We start from the raw sequence: 16231 nt of genomic DNA, 5'->3' as shown, positions 1-16231 counted from the left end.
TCGAAGGCAGAGTTGACCGAATTCTCGGCATCGGAAAAGTGGGAGGAATCTCTCCCTCCTTCATCTCACCTCGTACTCGATTCTTCGGTAGATGGGGTCCTCTACGCCCCGAAGTACCTCGACAGGCGGATCCCGAGACTCGACCATCATTCACGAACTGGATCAGATCGTCCCTCAACTACCTCATCATTCGACTGCACCATCTCACCGACGAGAAGATACGAATGCGACGATCTCTTCGGCCGATACCAGCTTCAAGGCCGACGATGGACTGATCGAGGAAGGACTGGGGACAGTCGACGGAGTAGGCGGGACTGAGGGATTCTCAGCGAGTCCGAGGAGATCAAGGAGGGAGAGAAGTGCGAGTTGGGTCAAGAAATGGACTAGACAACAACCGGGAAACGAAGGGAACGCCGAAGGAGGAGAAGGAGCGCAATCAACTTCGCAACGAAAAGGAATCGTTCTCTCTTCGGTCGGTCCATGGCAACAACGATTCGATGACTATCTCACTCGCTTACACGAAAGAAATCCACGAATCGGTCGCTCCCTCCTCTGGTTGAGAGGCCCTTCTCCAGCTCATATCGAAACTCAATTCCTTCCTTTCCCTCTCCCTATCCTCGGTTCCCTTTTCCTTCGTTTCGAACGCACCTCTACCTCCTTCCTCGCCCCTATGCAACGTCATCGACGCGTGACTACTCCACTCTATTTCCTCGCGTGGTTACTCGCCTTCACGTTCCTAGTCCGTGCTTCATTCTTCGATTCCTCCTCCTCCTCTACCGATTCCCAACCCTCCTGGGTTGTCTCGACTTCGACATTCTGGACTCGAAACGATGGCTGTGGAGTGAACGGGACGGAATGTGAACCTTTTGAGGGATGGAACTATAGTTTCCGATGCCCTGGACAGACTCTCGCTACTAAATTATTGAACTATCGAACGATCGGTTCAACCGAGGTTATCTTTCAACCGTTAGTGGTCGGAGGGATGGATGCGGAGGGAACGTATCGATCGGATAGTTGGATTTGTGCCGCGGCGATTCATCGAGGCTTGTTTGGGAATCAGAGAGGAGGTTGTGGCGAGCTTGAATTCGTGGGAGAGTTTACGGGGTACGAGGGAGGGAAGAGGAATGGAGTTGATAGTGTAGGGTTTCCGTCAACTTTCCCTTCGAGTTGGAGGTTTGTGGAAGGGGTTGAACAGGAGAATTGTAAGGATTTGAGGAACGATATTTTGGGGTTCAATGTCGCTATGACGGTCATTTTCAGTTTCTTCATCAGGTATGTTTGTCTCTATTGGTCGAGTTGCTATGAGGAACTGACAACGATAGTGGAAGTAGACCGGCTCCTCAAGCTTTCTTTTGGGGTTTATTCGTTTTCGGGTATTGGCACGTCGTACTCGTTTCGTCTCCCTCCGCTATGCCTCGTACGTCATCCTTTTTCTCTCTCTCATATCTTTCCGCGAGCTGACCGTCGAAAGTGTGCGATGTGCCATAGCGGATATTTCAACCGGATTCAAATATTTCCTCCCCGCCTTGTTCGTCGCCGAATCTTTCTGGAGACATTGTTGGAGGTTCGTCGTACCCGCCTTCGAGAATTCCGGGTTCATCCTCGAAAGAACGGTGTGGTACCTTGTTGGATTTTGGATCGGACTCCTCAACAACGTTAGCTTTTCTTTCCTCTCTTACTCTTCTGAGTAACTCGGAAGAGGGGCTGACAATCTCGATTGACGAGAGTAGGTTTCGTTGGGATGGATCCCGATAAGTCGTCTGACTCCGCAGGATATCAAGAAAGAACCAGGAGGACTCGTCGCCGTTATTTGTTTGGCCGCTTTCCTATTCTTTGCCGTTTTGAACCAAATCAGGGTTATTAGAAGGACAGGGTGGTTCTTCTTCTATCTTAAATGGTCAGCCCTTTCGTCTCTTTCAGACTTCGAGGAATCGGAGGACTGAAGTTGAACTGGATTGACAGGTACGCTGTAGGAGGAATCGTTCTCGGTATCCTCACTTCTCTTCCCGGGCTTCAATTCCGTCTACATCATTATTTCGCCGCGTACGTCCTCGTCTCCTTCTCCCTCTTCCTCTCAGTCCCCACTGACGCTCGCTCGAGTTTCTCTCGAGAGTAGAATCTGTCTAATGCCCGGAACGGCGTTCGTCACTCGTCCTTCGGCAATCTTTCAAGGATTCCTCCTCAGTTTATTCCTCGAAGGTGTAGGTCGATGGGGTTTCGATTCAATCTTGGAAACTCCTGCCTCACTCATCGGGGACGGGGTTCTAGGAACCTCTATTCCGGAATTCCTCACGAATTCAACCAACTTCCTTCGGGAAGGAGGAGTGGTCGCGTGGAAGAGCATTGAAGAAGCGGGAGTCGGAGCGGAAGGATGGGATGCAGTGGAATTGTTGGTCGATGATGTACTGGTGATGAGTGGTCAGGCAACAAATTACTCAATCGCGGCGCTGAATGCGTCAATACCTCATTTCTTCCGGTAAGTCTAACACATTTGCTCTCTCTCTCTGTGTGTCTGCGCCTATGTGCGCGTGCGCCAAGTGGAGAAAAGAAACTGATGCGAGTTTTTCGTTGACGTTTTCTCTATTTCGCAGTCTCGCTTATTCTCAATCGGGAACAGCGGGGGATTTCACCAAAGCCGCGACAGCGTGGATTATCAACTCTACGTGGATCGATCCTGCTCCTGGAGCTACTTGAGGAGCGCGCTGCAAGAGGGGAGAAAAGCTTAGGTTCTCAGTTTTCGATTTCCGTATTTTTTATGTTTAGTTTGTGTTGTTCTCAGTTTTGCTGCTGCATCGTTCCAAAGTTTTGTCGTATCTCTCTTTTTCGCTGTTATACTATCCTGCACCGTATCCAATCGACATTTCCTCCCATCTCGAATTCCGAAAGTCACGAGCGAGAGTAGTCATCCCTTCCTGGTTTCTCTCTCTTCTTTCACTCTCCTCATCGCTCTCATGCCGCTCCCACCGAATCTCTTCGCGTCTCCTGCTCCTCAATCGCGCCCTCAAGCAGCTTTCGACGATTGGGAATCCGTACGTTTCCTCTCATCCTCATCCCAAACTCTTGATCTTTCTCCTTTCTCTGACCTCTTACGCGGTCGTTAGGCATACGAAAGGGATGAAGAACCTTCTAGGAACGTAGACCACAATGTTCGGTTATGGCAAGAAGCGTCAGTAGTCCTCCCTCCTTCCATCTCCTCCCTCTCTCCTTCTCGTCTCCATTCTGACTTTCTCTCTTGGGTGCGACGCGCGAATAGGAATTCGAGAACACCAGCATATACGATCCTCCCTTCCTCGTCCTCTTCCTCTTCCTCGAGCTTCTCGACTCAGCAGCAAGGAAGAGGAGGAATTATTCCTCATTCAGCAGCTCTCGATGCTTCAACCACAAACGGTCCGAAGAAACTCATGATCCTTAAACGTCCAACCTCTTCTTCTGCGTCCTCGTCGCCGAGTAGGGATGGAGCGGGAGGAGGAGGAGAAAAGGGAAGAGGGGAGAAGAGTTTGAAAGAGAGGGAGAAGGAGTATGAGGAAGCAAAGAGGAGGATCTATGGAGACTCTCTACCTCCTACTTCTGCAGCAGCATCAGCAACAATGATAGAGGAGGGAGGGAAGGGACAATTGGCCAAGAATGGGAATGGGAATGGGAATGGAACGAGAAGGAATGGTTCCTCGAATTCGCCGAGTAATTCGAGGGCTTCGACTCCGAACTCTATACCGTCGAACCCAGCAGCAGGAGGAGGCGGGTCGACGGTGATTAGGAAGCCGAAGGGACCGAATGGGGACGGGAAAGGGTTCGGAGGAAACGCGAAAGGAGCGAAGAATCAAGGAGTATGAACGAAGGAGTAAAGGCAGCAAAGAAACCGCAGAGGAGCCGACGCCCCAATCCCGACGAGCGCCTCGTCCCTCGAAGAACCGGAACGATTGAATCGCTCGGGATTTCGCCGACTCGGAGTTCAGCGAAAGGACAATCTGGCGAACTTTTAAGAGGGACGTCGCTGCGAAGTCAAGTCGACGGAAGTCAGCTCAGAGTGTAGACCCATCGAATGGAAGGGATAGGGCTTCGCTCAGAAGCTGGGAAGGAAGGTAAGTTCGCTCGTTACTCTTTTGCGCGATTCGCGTTTCCCCGCCGCTGACTTCGCTATTCTTGCATTGTTCAGATCCACCAACTCAGCGTTCACGAGATCGAGATCGATTCCAGGTACAACTAAGAAGGGAGCATCGGAGGCGCCCAGAAGAGTAGACAAAGCGGAGAAGCATCGATAGAGTTATATGTATTGATTCATCATGCATCGCATTTCCAGCATTCACACATCCTCGGCGAGCGACCGGTCGAGGAACGGAGAGATCGCGAGAAAAAGAGGAAAAAAGAATGTTAGATTTCGATACATACAAATTCGAACTGTACAAATCGATGAGCGCGAGCGTGAGAGCTCGAGGGGAATAAGATGATGAGGAAGCAAATCAACAAGGTCGAATAGAATAAAGTAATCACAGAAGGAAGAACGGGACTGTACACCTCGAGCAAAATCGAGGAAAGGAAAGAGAGAAGAATGTTCCGTCTCTCTATTTCTCCAATTCCTTCTTGACCGTCTCTTCCTTCGCCTCCCCATCTTTCGGACCCTCCTCTTCCTTCTGCTTCAATTCCTCCTCCTTCTCTTCGATGATCTCTCCGATTTCTTCGTCCAAGTCCATCGATTCAGCGTCGTCCCCTAGTTCGAGGGGTTCTCGTTCGATTAAAGGTTTGATGATTCGTTCGAAATCTACAAATCAACGAGAACGTCAGTCAATGAGAAAACGAGAAGGATGGGAGAAGAGAGGAGGACGAACAGGGATGAACAGGCTCGAAAGGGTTCGATTCTTTGACTCGGTTGAAATATTTCTCGTAGACGTCTCCGTCGTAACTTCCAAGAGGAGAGTTGATCTACCCGACACGCAACGGTGTCAGCAGTCACGCGCTGAGGGAGACAATGAGAGGAGACTCACGATGTGATCCGAGAAATTGAAAGCGTCCGTCAACGCAACCGCCGAAACTCTCAACACGGCACACAATCTCGTCACTTCTTTCGTGATTTCGTCCATTTGTTGACCGTTGAAGAACCCGTACTTGAGGAAATGAGAAGCGTTCTCTTCGATCGACCAACAACCATAGAGCGTGCAGATATCGTTGAGAGTTTCGAGAACTCCATTTGAAGGATCTTCGGTTTTCGATAATTCGACGAGCGCTTCTCGGAACATACTGTGAGGAGACTTTCGAGTTAGCGTACTGGGACATAGCTGTCTCGAGAAAGATCCTCACCGGTAGAGATAACCAGTCGTATGAACTTTCGCAGCGATGAAACGTTCTTGCGAGCATTTCTCGAGTGCTTCTTCCCTCTCGACTCCAGTCTTCATCGCTTCTTCGAATCCCTCGTGAGCCTTCTTGACGACGTTTGCCGAGACGCAGTCCCACGCTTGTTGGAGGACTTTGAGGTCGGTGACGGAGGAGGATGAGGGTGCTTTCGAAGTGAGGATTGAGGGGAGTTCGTTCAGGTAGGAAGTTCCTTCAGGCATTTTGGTACCCTTTACAGCATCTGAGTAGGAAGAAATGAGAGATCGACCAGCTTGAAGAGTGAGAATCGTCTGTTCGAGAGTCGTTCGAAAAAGAAAGTCAGTTTTCGAATGACTTGGAGATCCAAATCGAATCGACTCACGTTATCCCCTTCCCAAGTACATTGTACCGCCTGATCCGCTGCCATACTCGGTAAACCCGAATAAGCCGAATACCCATGTCCTCCCAAACTCGCTCGACATTTCTCGATCGTTTCCAAAGCTCCCCAGGTACAGAACGCTTTCAACCCTGCCGAGGTCGCGTGAGTCTCTTTGAGGTTCTCGAGAACGAGTTTGGTTTCTTCGGGGTCGGAATCGGAGGAGAGGGATTCGAGTTGAGAGGTCATCGTTTCGAAGAGAGAAGTCATGCGTAAAGCGGTGAATCCCATTGCGACGGCTTGAGAAAGCAACGGGAGGAGTCGTCGTTGATGGATAGGATAATCGAGAAGCTGGGTTTCGAGCTATAGAGAAGAGAGTTGGCGCCTTTACACTTCGAAGGAGTGAGAAAGGAGCCAAACTCACCTCGTTGTTTCCGACCTTGAACTGTCTTCGAACAGCAGCGTATCGTAAAGCGATCGTCAAAGCCTTCTTGGCGACGTTCCCGGCATCAGCGACCATCGCACATCGACCTTGAAGCAGTGCTCCGTAGGTTAACTGCGCGAGAGCCGGTTCAGAAACTTTTCCTTCTCGAGTGACCTGAAGCGCGAGAAGGGTCAGTCGATAGAGCTTTTGTGAGTAAAAAGGAGTAGAGTTACTTGACAGTGCTTCATGAGCATGTAAGCTCGAGGGATTCGAACATTCGTGAATTGACTGAGCTCAAAAAAATCAAACTCAGTTTTGCCAAATAACTGAGTTGATTCTGGAACTCACATCCAGCCGTTATCGATACCATCTCGACCCATCTTTTTCCCGATATCCCCGATCGCGATTCCAGGTAAAAGAGCGTAAGTTCTGTCGAAAGAACGAGAAAAGTTAGCTTCTTGCGTCCAGCGCGACTCGATATGGACTCACTTTGGGTTTCGTAAAGGAACAACAAAAGTCTTTGTCCCATAATTCTTCCCATCAATGATCATTTGTGCGAACACGGCACAATGAGTCGCCGAATGAGCCGCTCCTCCAATCCACCATTTCGTCGCGCTAACGCTCGGAGTATGAACGATGAATTCGTCTGAAGCCGGGTCGAACGTCGAAGTCGTTTCGAGTCCCGCAACGTTCGAACCGTGAGCGAGTTCGGTCATTCCGAAACAACCGACCATACCGTTTAATCCGAGAACTCCTTTCGACATCCAGTAGGACATTTGATTCGAGGTTGCACCGGAACGGAGAGCTCCGAGGAAAAGTCCGTAGTGGACCCCGTAGCTAGAAAGTGAGAAGAGTCAGTTCAGGAGCTAAAAGGAGGGTTTCGCAGGAGAAAAGGAGATTTACCGAGTCCAGAAAGCGGGATCTGCGATTCCCATCAACTCCATTCGTTTCGTGAAGACATCGATGCGTTCGTTCGTAACGTAATGAACCATGGTCGCGCTGCAATCGAGCGAAAGGGAGAGTTAGCTTCACTCAGATTCGATTGCACACGAAACGAGATAATCTCAACTCACAATTTCGCCATCGTTCTGGGAACCGAGTATAAGCGAACGATAGAGTATCATTGATGTGGAGTGGAGATGCTTAAGTCAGTCAATGAAGGGGAGATTGCGAATCAAACGAGCGAGTTTACCTTTCCCGAATCTGATTCTTTGTCAAATCGTGAATATCCGACAACTTGAACAACGGATCCCTCTCTAGATCAATCATGAACTTCTCCTTCAATAGTACATCTATCGTCAGACCAGCAGGAGAGGGACAGAGGGTCAGCAAGTGGGGGTTTCATCTTCCGGGTCCCGCGCTCACTAGCACGTTAAGGATGGAGAAGGGAATGACTGACCTTTCTCACCACCTCCCATGGCAAATTGCATCCGTCTCAAATCGAACTGCTCGAGTCCTCGCTTCCGTTCGGATGTCATCGTTTCCCGAGGAGACGGGGGTTGAACGATCTTGTTGATCGGTGTCGGCATCCTCAATCTGTAGTAGTGTGTATTTGTTTGTAATAACGAGTGAGGTTGAAAGTGAGCGAGAGAATGAGGAGGAAGAGAGAAGAGAAGAAGAGAAACAATTCCTCGGTTACTCCGGCAACTTTTTCGACTCTTCGTCGTGAAATCGCACTTTCGTTTGGACAATCTTTCTCGTTTTTGGACCGGACATCGAACACAACCGAGGTAGCATGTGAAGCGAAACATTGACGAGAGTTTTTCGTTCCTCTCGAGCGATTCTTTCGCGCTCTTCGACTCCATCGAGCTCAATCTCTCGCATGGTATTGAGATGCTGGAGACGAGGTCGTTCACGCGTGAATCTCGATACTCGATCGTGACGAGAGGCGGAGGGAGAACGACAAGCGAGCGGCATTCGAAAAGCTCCGTCTGCTTTTCGTGCTAACGACGTCCTCTCGCGGTGATCTCAACCTGATTCGTCGCCTTCCTCGCATCGCCGAGCTAGTAGTTGAGTAACAGCTGAAGCTCGTCGAGAAGGGAAGCAGGAGAGGGTTCAAAAGCGAAAGGGAAAGAACGACCATTACAACTCTCCCAAGAAACGACTATTCTCTCCTCCTCCTCGGGCGTAGAGCTGACGATAGTTGATTCGTTGACGAGGACTCGGCGAATGATATTGGTGTTGATGTTGATGTTGAGGTGGCTTGTTTCCCGCGAAGAAAAATACCTCAACGAAAGTCAGTTTTCAAACTCTACTCTAGCGAAAAGACAGAAACTTACAGAAGCCCCTTCGTGGTCAGGCGTTAGTAAATCTTTAATACTCACTCGCGACCTCTGCGAAGATTGGAAGGGAGGGGAGATAGGCGGGAGGGAGATCGAAGAATTTGTAACATGAAGGTGAAGATGATGACTCGCAGCAGATTGATAATGGGCTGAAGCAGATGACGACATGTTTAGCGGTGGTACGGGAGGGTGGGGGCGAGGAGGTTGCGGAGAGGGCGCGAGAGGGGAATAGGGAGAATACGCTGAAGTTTGCGGATGAGGACCGTAGGGATCAAAATGGCCGTGACGCGAGGCAAACGCTTGCGAGTTCGAGGACGGGAAAGTACTGTGCTGATAAAGAGCGGGTAGAAGCGACGGGGGGACGGCAAGGGAAGTCGGGAGATGGAGATGGCGATGGCGAGCAGACGACGGAGGAGCGTAGCCTTGATGGTGATCCCAAGCGACCGAAGGAGCGGGAGCAAACCCGAGAGCGGAAGGAGGAGGAGGCACAGGGTCATTGGGAGGAGGAGGATGAATTCGTTTGACGAGATCGCCAACTCGCTAACGAAAACTCGAGACAGATCAGCGCGAGCGCACACTCGTCCGGAAGAGTCAAAGGAACTTACGTATTCAACAGGTTCCAGTTCGTAAGACGTCTGCAACCACGACGAGTAAGCCCCGAGGATCAAGACGAAGAAAGAGAGGAGAAAAAGGAAACTAACGAGCGCTGGGGTCCAAATCCCGCCGTGGATCTCATCCCTCTGCGCAATCCGACTACGTAGGAGTGCAGTGAGCTCGACCTTGTTGTTCGTGGCGTTCTGGGCTTCTAGTAAGAGGTAAGTCATCCAGGGACTCGAAGGAGCTCCGTCGAAACGATCGTCGTCCTGGACGTAGGCGTCCCCGTCGAGTCTCGCTCGAGCGTAGTCGCCATCGGGGTCTTTCTCGACGTTCAGGTGTCGCAAAGTGACGTAGTAAGTCGTGTTGTTGATCCTCGCGCTGAGATTTACCGAGAATTCGGTTCGTTTCGAGAAAAGTCGTGCATCATTAGGCCTTCGTGGCTGCAGCCGAACCTCCAGCGTACGAGGATAGGCGATATCGATCGGGAGGTGAACGTCTTTCAATTGAAGGTCACCTGCGCCTCGTTGAACCTCCATGATCGGAACAATCGTTTCCGACTCGTCGAGTAAAGCGTTCCAGCTTGCGACGTATCCGGCACCGACACGGCGCGTGTAGATCGAGAGTGGAGGGCGCGCTATACGAGTAGTCACCCTCGATGTGCCTCCTCCGAACCTTCGGTAATGTACGCGAAGGGGAATCGCTTGAACGTCGATCGCGATGTCGACCTTCATAGCTAACGAGCGACGAGACAACAGATTCAGTGCTAGTCGAAGCGAGGGAGAAGAAACGGAGCGGAGTCGTTCTAGATAGTTCTCCATAATCTGTTCATGAGTCGGGATCGCTCGCATCCAACTTGGAGCTGGTGCTAACGGGTTTTGCGGAAGATCTCGAGTGACGATATCGGCGTAGAGTCGAACGGCGTGGTGAGCGAGTTCCCTGCGCGAGTCAGAGCCAAAGGTTAGTAACGAGCATTCGAGATGAAGGCGAAAGAAGAGAATGGACGTACGTCATCCTCCGAGATGGGTCATGATCTCGATAGGTCGGCATTGATGATAAAGCCCGGCGATCGAGCTGTTATGAAGAGAGGTCGTAGAAGAAAGAAAGAGAGAGAGTGAAAAAGTACCGAGCCTCGACCTCGAGTCGCACGGATCTCGTCGCACAGATCCACTCAGGATCCTGCACAAGCGACCTTGTCAGCGCGTTCGGGCCTCGACAGAGCGAGCGAACCTCGTCGAGGTCCGAGCCGACGACGACGACGATGAACGAACAGAGTAATCGACGTAGAATAAAAGAATGGGACATTGCAGTTGTCGAGGAGAAAAACGGTGGAAAGCTGTGGAAGAGGAGATAAACAAGGGGTCGAACCGGTCGAGAAAGAAAGGTGTGAGAGAGTGAGGCGACGACGATGATGAGACGAAAAATGAGACGAAGTACAGCGAGGGTAGGTCGAAGAGACGGGGGTACGAATACGAAAATGCGAAAGAAGGAGATCGTGGGCGAATGATGAGAGTACAGGTGCGAGAGAGAGGGAGGGAGAAAGGCAGAGGTCGATCTGGCGGTCGAGGTCGTTTCTACCAAGCCGAATGATTCGGAGTACCTTCGTATCGTCGGAACTACCCATTGCAAAGCACAGTCGTCAGCCATCGTCGAGCGAGTACTGATCGCAAAGAGCGAGAGAAGAAGTGGAAAAAGCGAAATCTCACGGTGTAACCCAAGAAAGCCAAATCTTTCGAACCTGAAGTTCCTTCACTTCCTTGAGGTTGTTCCGGGACGTCTCCGAGGTCCTCAGTTGGGAAATACGAAGTATCCGTCAAAGATCTGCGATGTCGTCGAATTCGCGAATCAGCTTTTCTCGATTCGAAAAAGTCGAAAGAGAGCGAGAGAGAGAAAGCGTACCGCAATTGAGGAATGAAAGGCGATTCAATGTTTCTGATCGTATTCCAATCGACTCCAGCAAAGAACGGATGAGCTTTGATCTCATCTGCCGAGTTCCTCCCAAGTCGTTGATCATGCGAAGTGATCATCCTACATTCTCACTCACTCTCTCATCAGTTCCCCTCTCCCATCTCTGAAGCGTGACAGCGAGTTGAGTGAGTGATTTGACGTACCTTCTAATCATATCCTCTGCTTCTCGACTCAACCTAACATCCTCCGGGAACCACAATTGATTCCTCCAATCGATAATTTTCCTATACGTATCATGCGCGTTCTCCGAACAGAACGGTGGGTATCCGACCAAGCATTCAAACATGATCGCTCCTAATGACCACCAATCACATTCTTGTCCGTATCCTTGTTGTAAGAAAATTTCGGGAGCGATGTAATCGGGTGTTCCGACTGTCGAATAAGCCTAATCCATCCACTCGAATGAGTCAGTAAGGAGAGAGAAGGAGGAAGGAAGGAGGAGGAGGAATGGGACGTACGAGTTTACGTCGATTCGCTTTCCAAGTAGCGATCGCATCCTTCGAATTGACCGTCAAATTGATCGAATTGACGACGACAGAATTCCTCCCTCCGTTCATCGGACTCGTGACGGTTCTACCTCCTTCGGTACCTTCTAACAAACGTTGGTAGTAGGCTGAATCATGTTGTTTGTGAAAACCGGTCGATAAACCGAAATCTGAGAGTTTCACGTGTCCGTCTTTGTCGATCAAGATGTTGTCAGGTTTGATATCACTGCGATAGATACATCATGACGTGTCAGATCAGACGAGAGAAAGGCAGTAGAGCGAAAAGAACTGACCGATGAATGAATCCTAATTTATGAACCGCCTCAATCGCCAACACGCATTCCGCCATATAAAACCTCGTCACGTCTTCCGAGAACGTATCGTATTTGATCAACATGGTCATCAAATCCCCTCCCGGTAAGAACTCCATCAAAAGGTAGAGGTAATTCGAATCTTGGAACGAATAGTATAATTGAACGACCCAAGGTGAATTAGATTCGGCTAGGACGTCCCTTTCCGCTCGAACGTGAGCCAACTACAATCAAACATCGTCATCAGTACATTCCGAGAAAGAATGGACAGAGGAAGAGGTAGCTTACTTGATCTTTTTTGAACATTTCAGCTTTTTTCAAACTCTTCATCGCGTAAATTTTCCCCGTATCCACTTTCTGTACCAACCTAACTTCTCCAAAGGCTCCCTTTCCGATAACTTTAACGGTACGGAAATCGTCGAGACCTAATCTCGTACGACGGAGTCGAAGGAAAGAGGATTCAGTTCGACCGAGTTGTTGTAATTGTCGGATTTTACGATCGTCCGAAAGGGTCGTCTCTGAGGTTAACCGTTTTTCGAGTTCCGTACGTCTAGCGATCATCGTCAGAACGAGAGAGGTTAGTTTGGGAGGAGCGGGAAACACGTAAGTTCGACTTGAGTTCGGAACACGTCGCGTCGTCCTGAAAGAGAGAGACTCACCTCGTGTTTCGTTCAATCGCTTCTTGTACCATCTTTTGATAATAATGTTCCAACTTTAATTTCGCCGCTTGAGCCTTTTCCAACGTATCCTTTTTGAACGAAGTCGGGTTCCTCTCGAAATAGACATATTCAGTTGGAACTGCCGCGGGAGGTCTACTACTCGCACTCGCACTCGCTTGAGCTTGACTCTGATTCTGAACTTGCTGACTTTGCTGGGCTTGAGCTTGTTGCTGTTGTTGCTTCTGAAGGAGGTATTGTTGATGAGAGATGAACGCAGGGTTTTGTCCGCCTCCATAAGCTGCAGGGGGTCCTGAACCTGGATTCGATTGAGTCGGTGGTGGTGGTCTATACGCCATCCTCGGCGACTGTACGAGTAGCGAGTTCGAAAGAGTGAAGGGAGAAAGGGAGAGAGAGACGACGCGAACGATTCGGTTCCCTTTCATCTCATCATCCGACGAACGCCTGCCGAATGGATTCAGATGGATTGATCGATATACACTTCTCGGAATCGTTCCTCAATTACGCGAACCGATCCACTTTACTTCCCGACGACGATACTCTCTTCTCCTTTAAATGTCCGTCTCCTCCGCGCTCTCCCCCTCTGACTGCAGGTAACTGACCCTTGTTTGAGTAGATCAATCACAACCCAATCCCCTGACTGATGCGAATCCAAGTGGCACGATCTGGACCTCTTCCGATCAAAAATTCATTCACGTTTCCTTTCCCTCTTCTCCCTCATCCTCCTCCTCTTCAACTTCCTCTCTCTCCTCAAAATCACATAACTACACTTCCCCTGCACCGACATCTCCCAATCCGATTGCGTCAACGCCTCCCGAACTCGTTCTGATTTGGTCCCCCACAACGAATTCCTGGATTCTTTCCTCTCCTCTTCCTTCGTCTCATTCACTCACGTTCAAACCGGATCGATTGAACAAGTTTCCGAAAGAGGTCCCGAGCGTCCCGACGGGAGAGGAATTGGGAAAGAAAACGAAGGAGTTTTGGGAGAAGGAGGGGAAGGGATTGAATCCTTTCGAGTTGGGATCGAAAGGAGGAGGGGGATTGGGGATTACTGAGGGGGATACGGAGATGAGGGATGGAGCGGATAGCGAGGAGGAAGAAGAGGACGATGAGACACAACCGAGGTTGGCGAATGTTCCTTCGTACCTGAGGAATCCGGCTTCGACGAGTACGGCAACTACGCCAATTGCGAAGGGGAAAGATACGGAAGTGGAAGATTTCGGGTCACTATCATTCGGGACAGAGAATGGAGGCGCGAACGGGAATAAAATGGAAATCGATCAAGCTCAACTCGCTCAGCCGACGTCGAATTCTTCTGCTTCGGGAGGAGCTGGACTCGTTCTACCGAAGAAGAAAGCCGACACTATCACTCCTGTAGCAGTCGTTGCACCTCGATCCCCTCAACCTCCTACTCAACCTCGTCCTCAATTCTCCTCGAAAATCCCCGCTTCTTCAACTCGAAACCCTCCCCCTTCTGCTAGTACCGATCTTGCTGCCAGTGATTCGAGCTCCGACGAAGAAGATGACGATGACGATGACGATGATTTCGAAGATGTTTCGATTCCTCAATCTCAATCACAATCTCAGCCTTCGAACCCGAACCCGAATCTGAATCCGATTCCTTCTTCCCTTCCTTCCCTCCCAGCGAACCCAGCTCCAGTCTCACAACCTCCTTCAAAGTCGACTGAGCAGAAATCCCGAACGTCTAATCATCAACGACTCTCGACCTCTCTACGGAATATCATTGATCCCCCTTCTTCCCCCGTCTCCGTCCCTACTCCCTCTTTACCGGCTCTTCCCTCCTCTTCTTCTAGACCTCCGACGACGACGCATCGACAACCTTCCTCTACGGGTCCTGGGGGAAGACCTATGGTTGGAGGAAAACTCCCCGCCTCCTCAGCGAACGTACCGATCAAGAAAAGGAAGAGTAGTTTGTTACCAGAGGATCAAGCTTCTTCCGACTCTTCATCCTCTTCCTCCGACGACGACTCCGACTCGAATGATGAGCTAGAGGCTAGTATCAATGCTTCAATGATGGCTCAGAATCAAGGAAAAGTCGCTATGAGTTCAGGCGGGAAAGGACGTAGAACGAACGTACCGCCTCAAGGACAAGGAGGAGCGGGACAGAATCAGCCGATGAGACCGATGGTCAGTAGGAAAGGATTGGCGCCACCTCATCCGGCGATGCCGCAGTCGAGGGAGGGTTCATCGCAATCGGTTCCGTTAGCGAAAGCTGGATCGGGTCGATCCGGCAGAGCAGGGGCGACAGCGGGTCAAGCGGGAGGTGAGTTTCGCTCTCCCTCTCCAGCGTTCTCGCCGTCGCAATCGTTTTCGAGAGAAACGAGAATACTGATTCTTCGCTCGATTCCGAGAGTAGGTTCAACAATCTCAGCGTACGATGCTCAACGTTTAGCTCAATACGGTTCCAACTATCCAGCGCTACATCAACGAGCATTGAGTAATAACGGAGTCCCGATTGCGGCGGGAGGAGGAGGAGGAGGAGGAGGAACGGCGAGTCCCGTTATTGGAGTTGGGAGAGTCGAACTCGAGAGTAGTGGAGACGAGGAGGAGGAGGAGGATAGTAGTGATAGTGATTGAGGAGACGAGGACGAGTGATGCGTGAACAATGAAATAGGTGTTTTGTGTCTTGAGGTTTTGACGTTTTTGCGGTTATAATTTGTTGTCGTTCTTCTTTTCTTTCCCTTGTCAATAGAGCACCTGATCTGTCTCCATCCGTTGGAGTGCTCGTTGTCGGAAGAGCTGAACAACAAACCGAGAGTTTTGAGCTCGTCGTTCAATGATTTCGAATTTGGCCCCTACGCAGTTCTCGCCGCACGACTCTCTCTGTCGCAGTGATCCGGCTGAAGCTCTATCGAGATCTCTTAGTTTCAGCTTCGAGATATTGGCGGCGATCCTGAGGCGGAGCTCGAGAAATAGAAGCATTTCGGGTGTTTTGAGAAACGTTTGAGCTCAGTTCTTGCGAAGCCTAAGCGACGTAGCGCTGAGGTTGCACAACGGGTCTCGAATGACACTCATATTCTGTCGAGAAGAGTGTGCGCGAAGGAATGACGAGCGAGCGGCAGGAGGAAGTGGTTGGAAAGGTTCGTTTCCCTGTGGAAATACTCGTTTGCACAAGCAAGCTCAATATCCTCGACTCTCGTCGCTGCCTCTCGTTCGGCTTGTTGTGTTGAGACGTGGACCTCGTCCCTTATGCCTTGTCTGTGATTGCAGCGGTTCGCAGGCTTTCCGGTCGAGCTCGAAGCAAACCTGAGCGCGATAGCTGCGAAAAATCCATGCTCAACGATAATTTTTCTTCTCCGCGGCCTGGATGTTACGAAAGGGCGAATAGACGAACTGGATTCGGAAAGGCGAACACAGCAAGAAAGGCTGCTCTGCGAAAACAGCACCTCGCGAAGAATCGCTTTCTCTCCTTCACCTCTACCTTCCACCTTCGCTCTGAATTTCGTCCGCCTCCAAGCAACATCGACTCAACGACTCACTTACCCTGCCCATCCCAGCAATTTCGGCTCGCTTTACCGCGCGATGACAGCCCATCTACTGATCCGAGCCAACTCGAACAACCTCGACATCCACGGCGTCTGCAGGTCGAAGGAGAAACTGGAGGGAACCTAGATAGATAGTATGAAATGCTCTTGAGTGTCCTCAGACTTCCTGACCGCTTCCGTTCCCGTTCGAACGCTTGATCTCCCATCTCCTCTCTCCCTCCTTCCTCTCCTCCTTCTCACACCTCGCCCAGACTTTCGACCTCTCCGATACCCTGCACCTACACTCAGGATAATTTTGGGCTTG

The 16231-nt window shown here is 50.5% G+C and overlaps 6 protein-coding genes across 6 annotated transcripts; 3 read left to right on the top strand and 3 right to left on the bottom strand.

Moving 5' to 3' along the window:
- Positions 1–91: 91 nt before the first annotated feature.
- JCM6883_004458 (uncharacterized protein) lies at positions 92–2694 on the top strand (the record flags this gene model as incomplete). The annotated part of the gene is made up of 7 exons (XM_076634700.1): positions 92–1272; positions 1323–1417; positions 1489–1655; positions 1731–1897; positions 1963–2043; positions 2117–2476; positions 2592–2694. 7 exons carry the CDS (start codon positions 92–94, stop codon positions 2692–2694), a joined length of 2154 nt encoding a protein of 717 aa, XP_076485317.1.
- Positions 2695–2951: 257 nt separating this feature from the next.
- JCM6883_004457 (SUZ domain-containing protein) lies at positions 2952–3830 on the top strand (the record flags this gene model as incomplete). The annotated part of the gene is made up of 3 exons (XM_076634699.1): positions 2952–3029; positions 3102–3166; positions 3254–3830. 3 exons carry the CDS (start codon positions 2952–2954, stop codon positions 3828–3830), a joined length of 720 nt encoding a protein of 239 aa, XP_076485316.1.
- Positions 3831–4559: 729 nt separating this feature from the next.
- Positions 4560–7633, bottom strand: JCM6883_004456 (uncharacterized protein; the record flags this gene model as incomplete). The annotated part of the gene is made up of 13 exons (XM_076634698.1): positions 4560–4756; positions 4824–4917; positions 4980–5232; positions 5293–5615; positions 5687–6043; positions 6105–6278; positions 6338–6392; positions 6453–6533; positions 6594–6941; positions 7008–7103; positions 7178–7192; positions 7297–7396; positions 7504–7633. The coding sequence occupies 13 exons, from the start codon at positions 7631–7633 to the stop codon at positions 4560–4562; spliced, it is 2223 nt and encodes a 740-aa protein (XP_076485315.1).
- Positions 7634–8341: 708 nt separating this feature from the next.
- On the bottom strand, positions 8342–10030 carry JCM6883_004455 (uncharacterized protein; the record flags this gene model as incomplete). Its single annotated transcript, XM_076634697.1, has 4 exons — positions 8342–8926; positions 8992–9021; positions 9088–9919; positions 9990–10030. 4 exons carry the CDS (start codon positions 10028–10030, stop codon positions 8342–8344), a joined length of 1488 nt encoding a protein of 495 aa, XP_076485314.1.
- Positions 10031–10554: 524 nt separating this feature from the next.
- Positions 10555–12759, bottom strand: CBK1 (serine/threonine protein kinase CBK1; the record flags this gene model as incomplete). The annotated part of the gene is made up of 8 exons (XM_076634696.1): positions 10555–10596; positions 10687–10801; positions 10880–11008; positions 11092–11333; positions 11407–11659; positions 11727–11968; positions 12033–12294; positions 12404–12759. 8 exons carry the CDS (start codon positions 12757–12759, stop codon positions 10555–10557), a joined length of 1641 nt encoding a protein of 546 aa, XP_076485313.1.
- A 113-nt stretch (positions 12760–12872) lies between these two features.
- Positions 12873–15019, top strand: JCM6883_004453 (uncharacterized protein; the record flags this gene model as incomplete). The annotated part of the gene is made up of 3 exons (XM_076634695.1): positions 12873–12978; positions 13038–14705; positions 14799–15019. 3 exons carry the CDS (start codon positions 12873–12875, stop codon positions 15017–15019), a joined length of 1995 nt encoding a protein of 664 aa, XP_076485312.1.
- Between the last annotated feature and the right edge of the window lie 1212 nt (positions 15020–16231).

Source organism: Sporobolomyces salmoneus (genome assembly GCF_050403485.1).
Source record: "Sporobolomyces salmoneus JCM6883 DNA, S_salmoneus_JCM6883_v1_ctg68, whole genome shotgun sequence".
Lineage (NCBI taxonomy): Eukaryota > Fungi > Basidiomycota > Microbotryomycetes > Sporidiobolales > Sporidiobolaceae > Sporobolomyces > Sporobolomyces salmoneus.
This window is presented reverse-complemented; position numbering and strand designations above follow the sequence as displayed.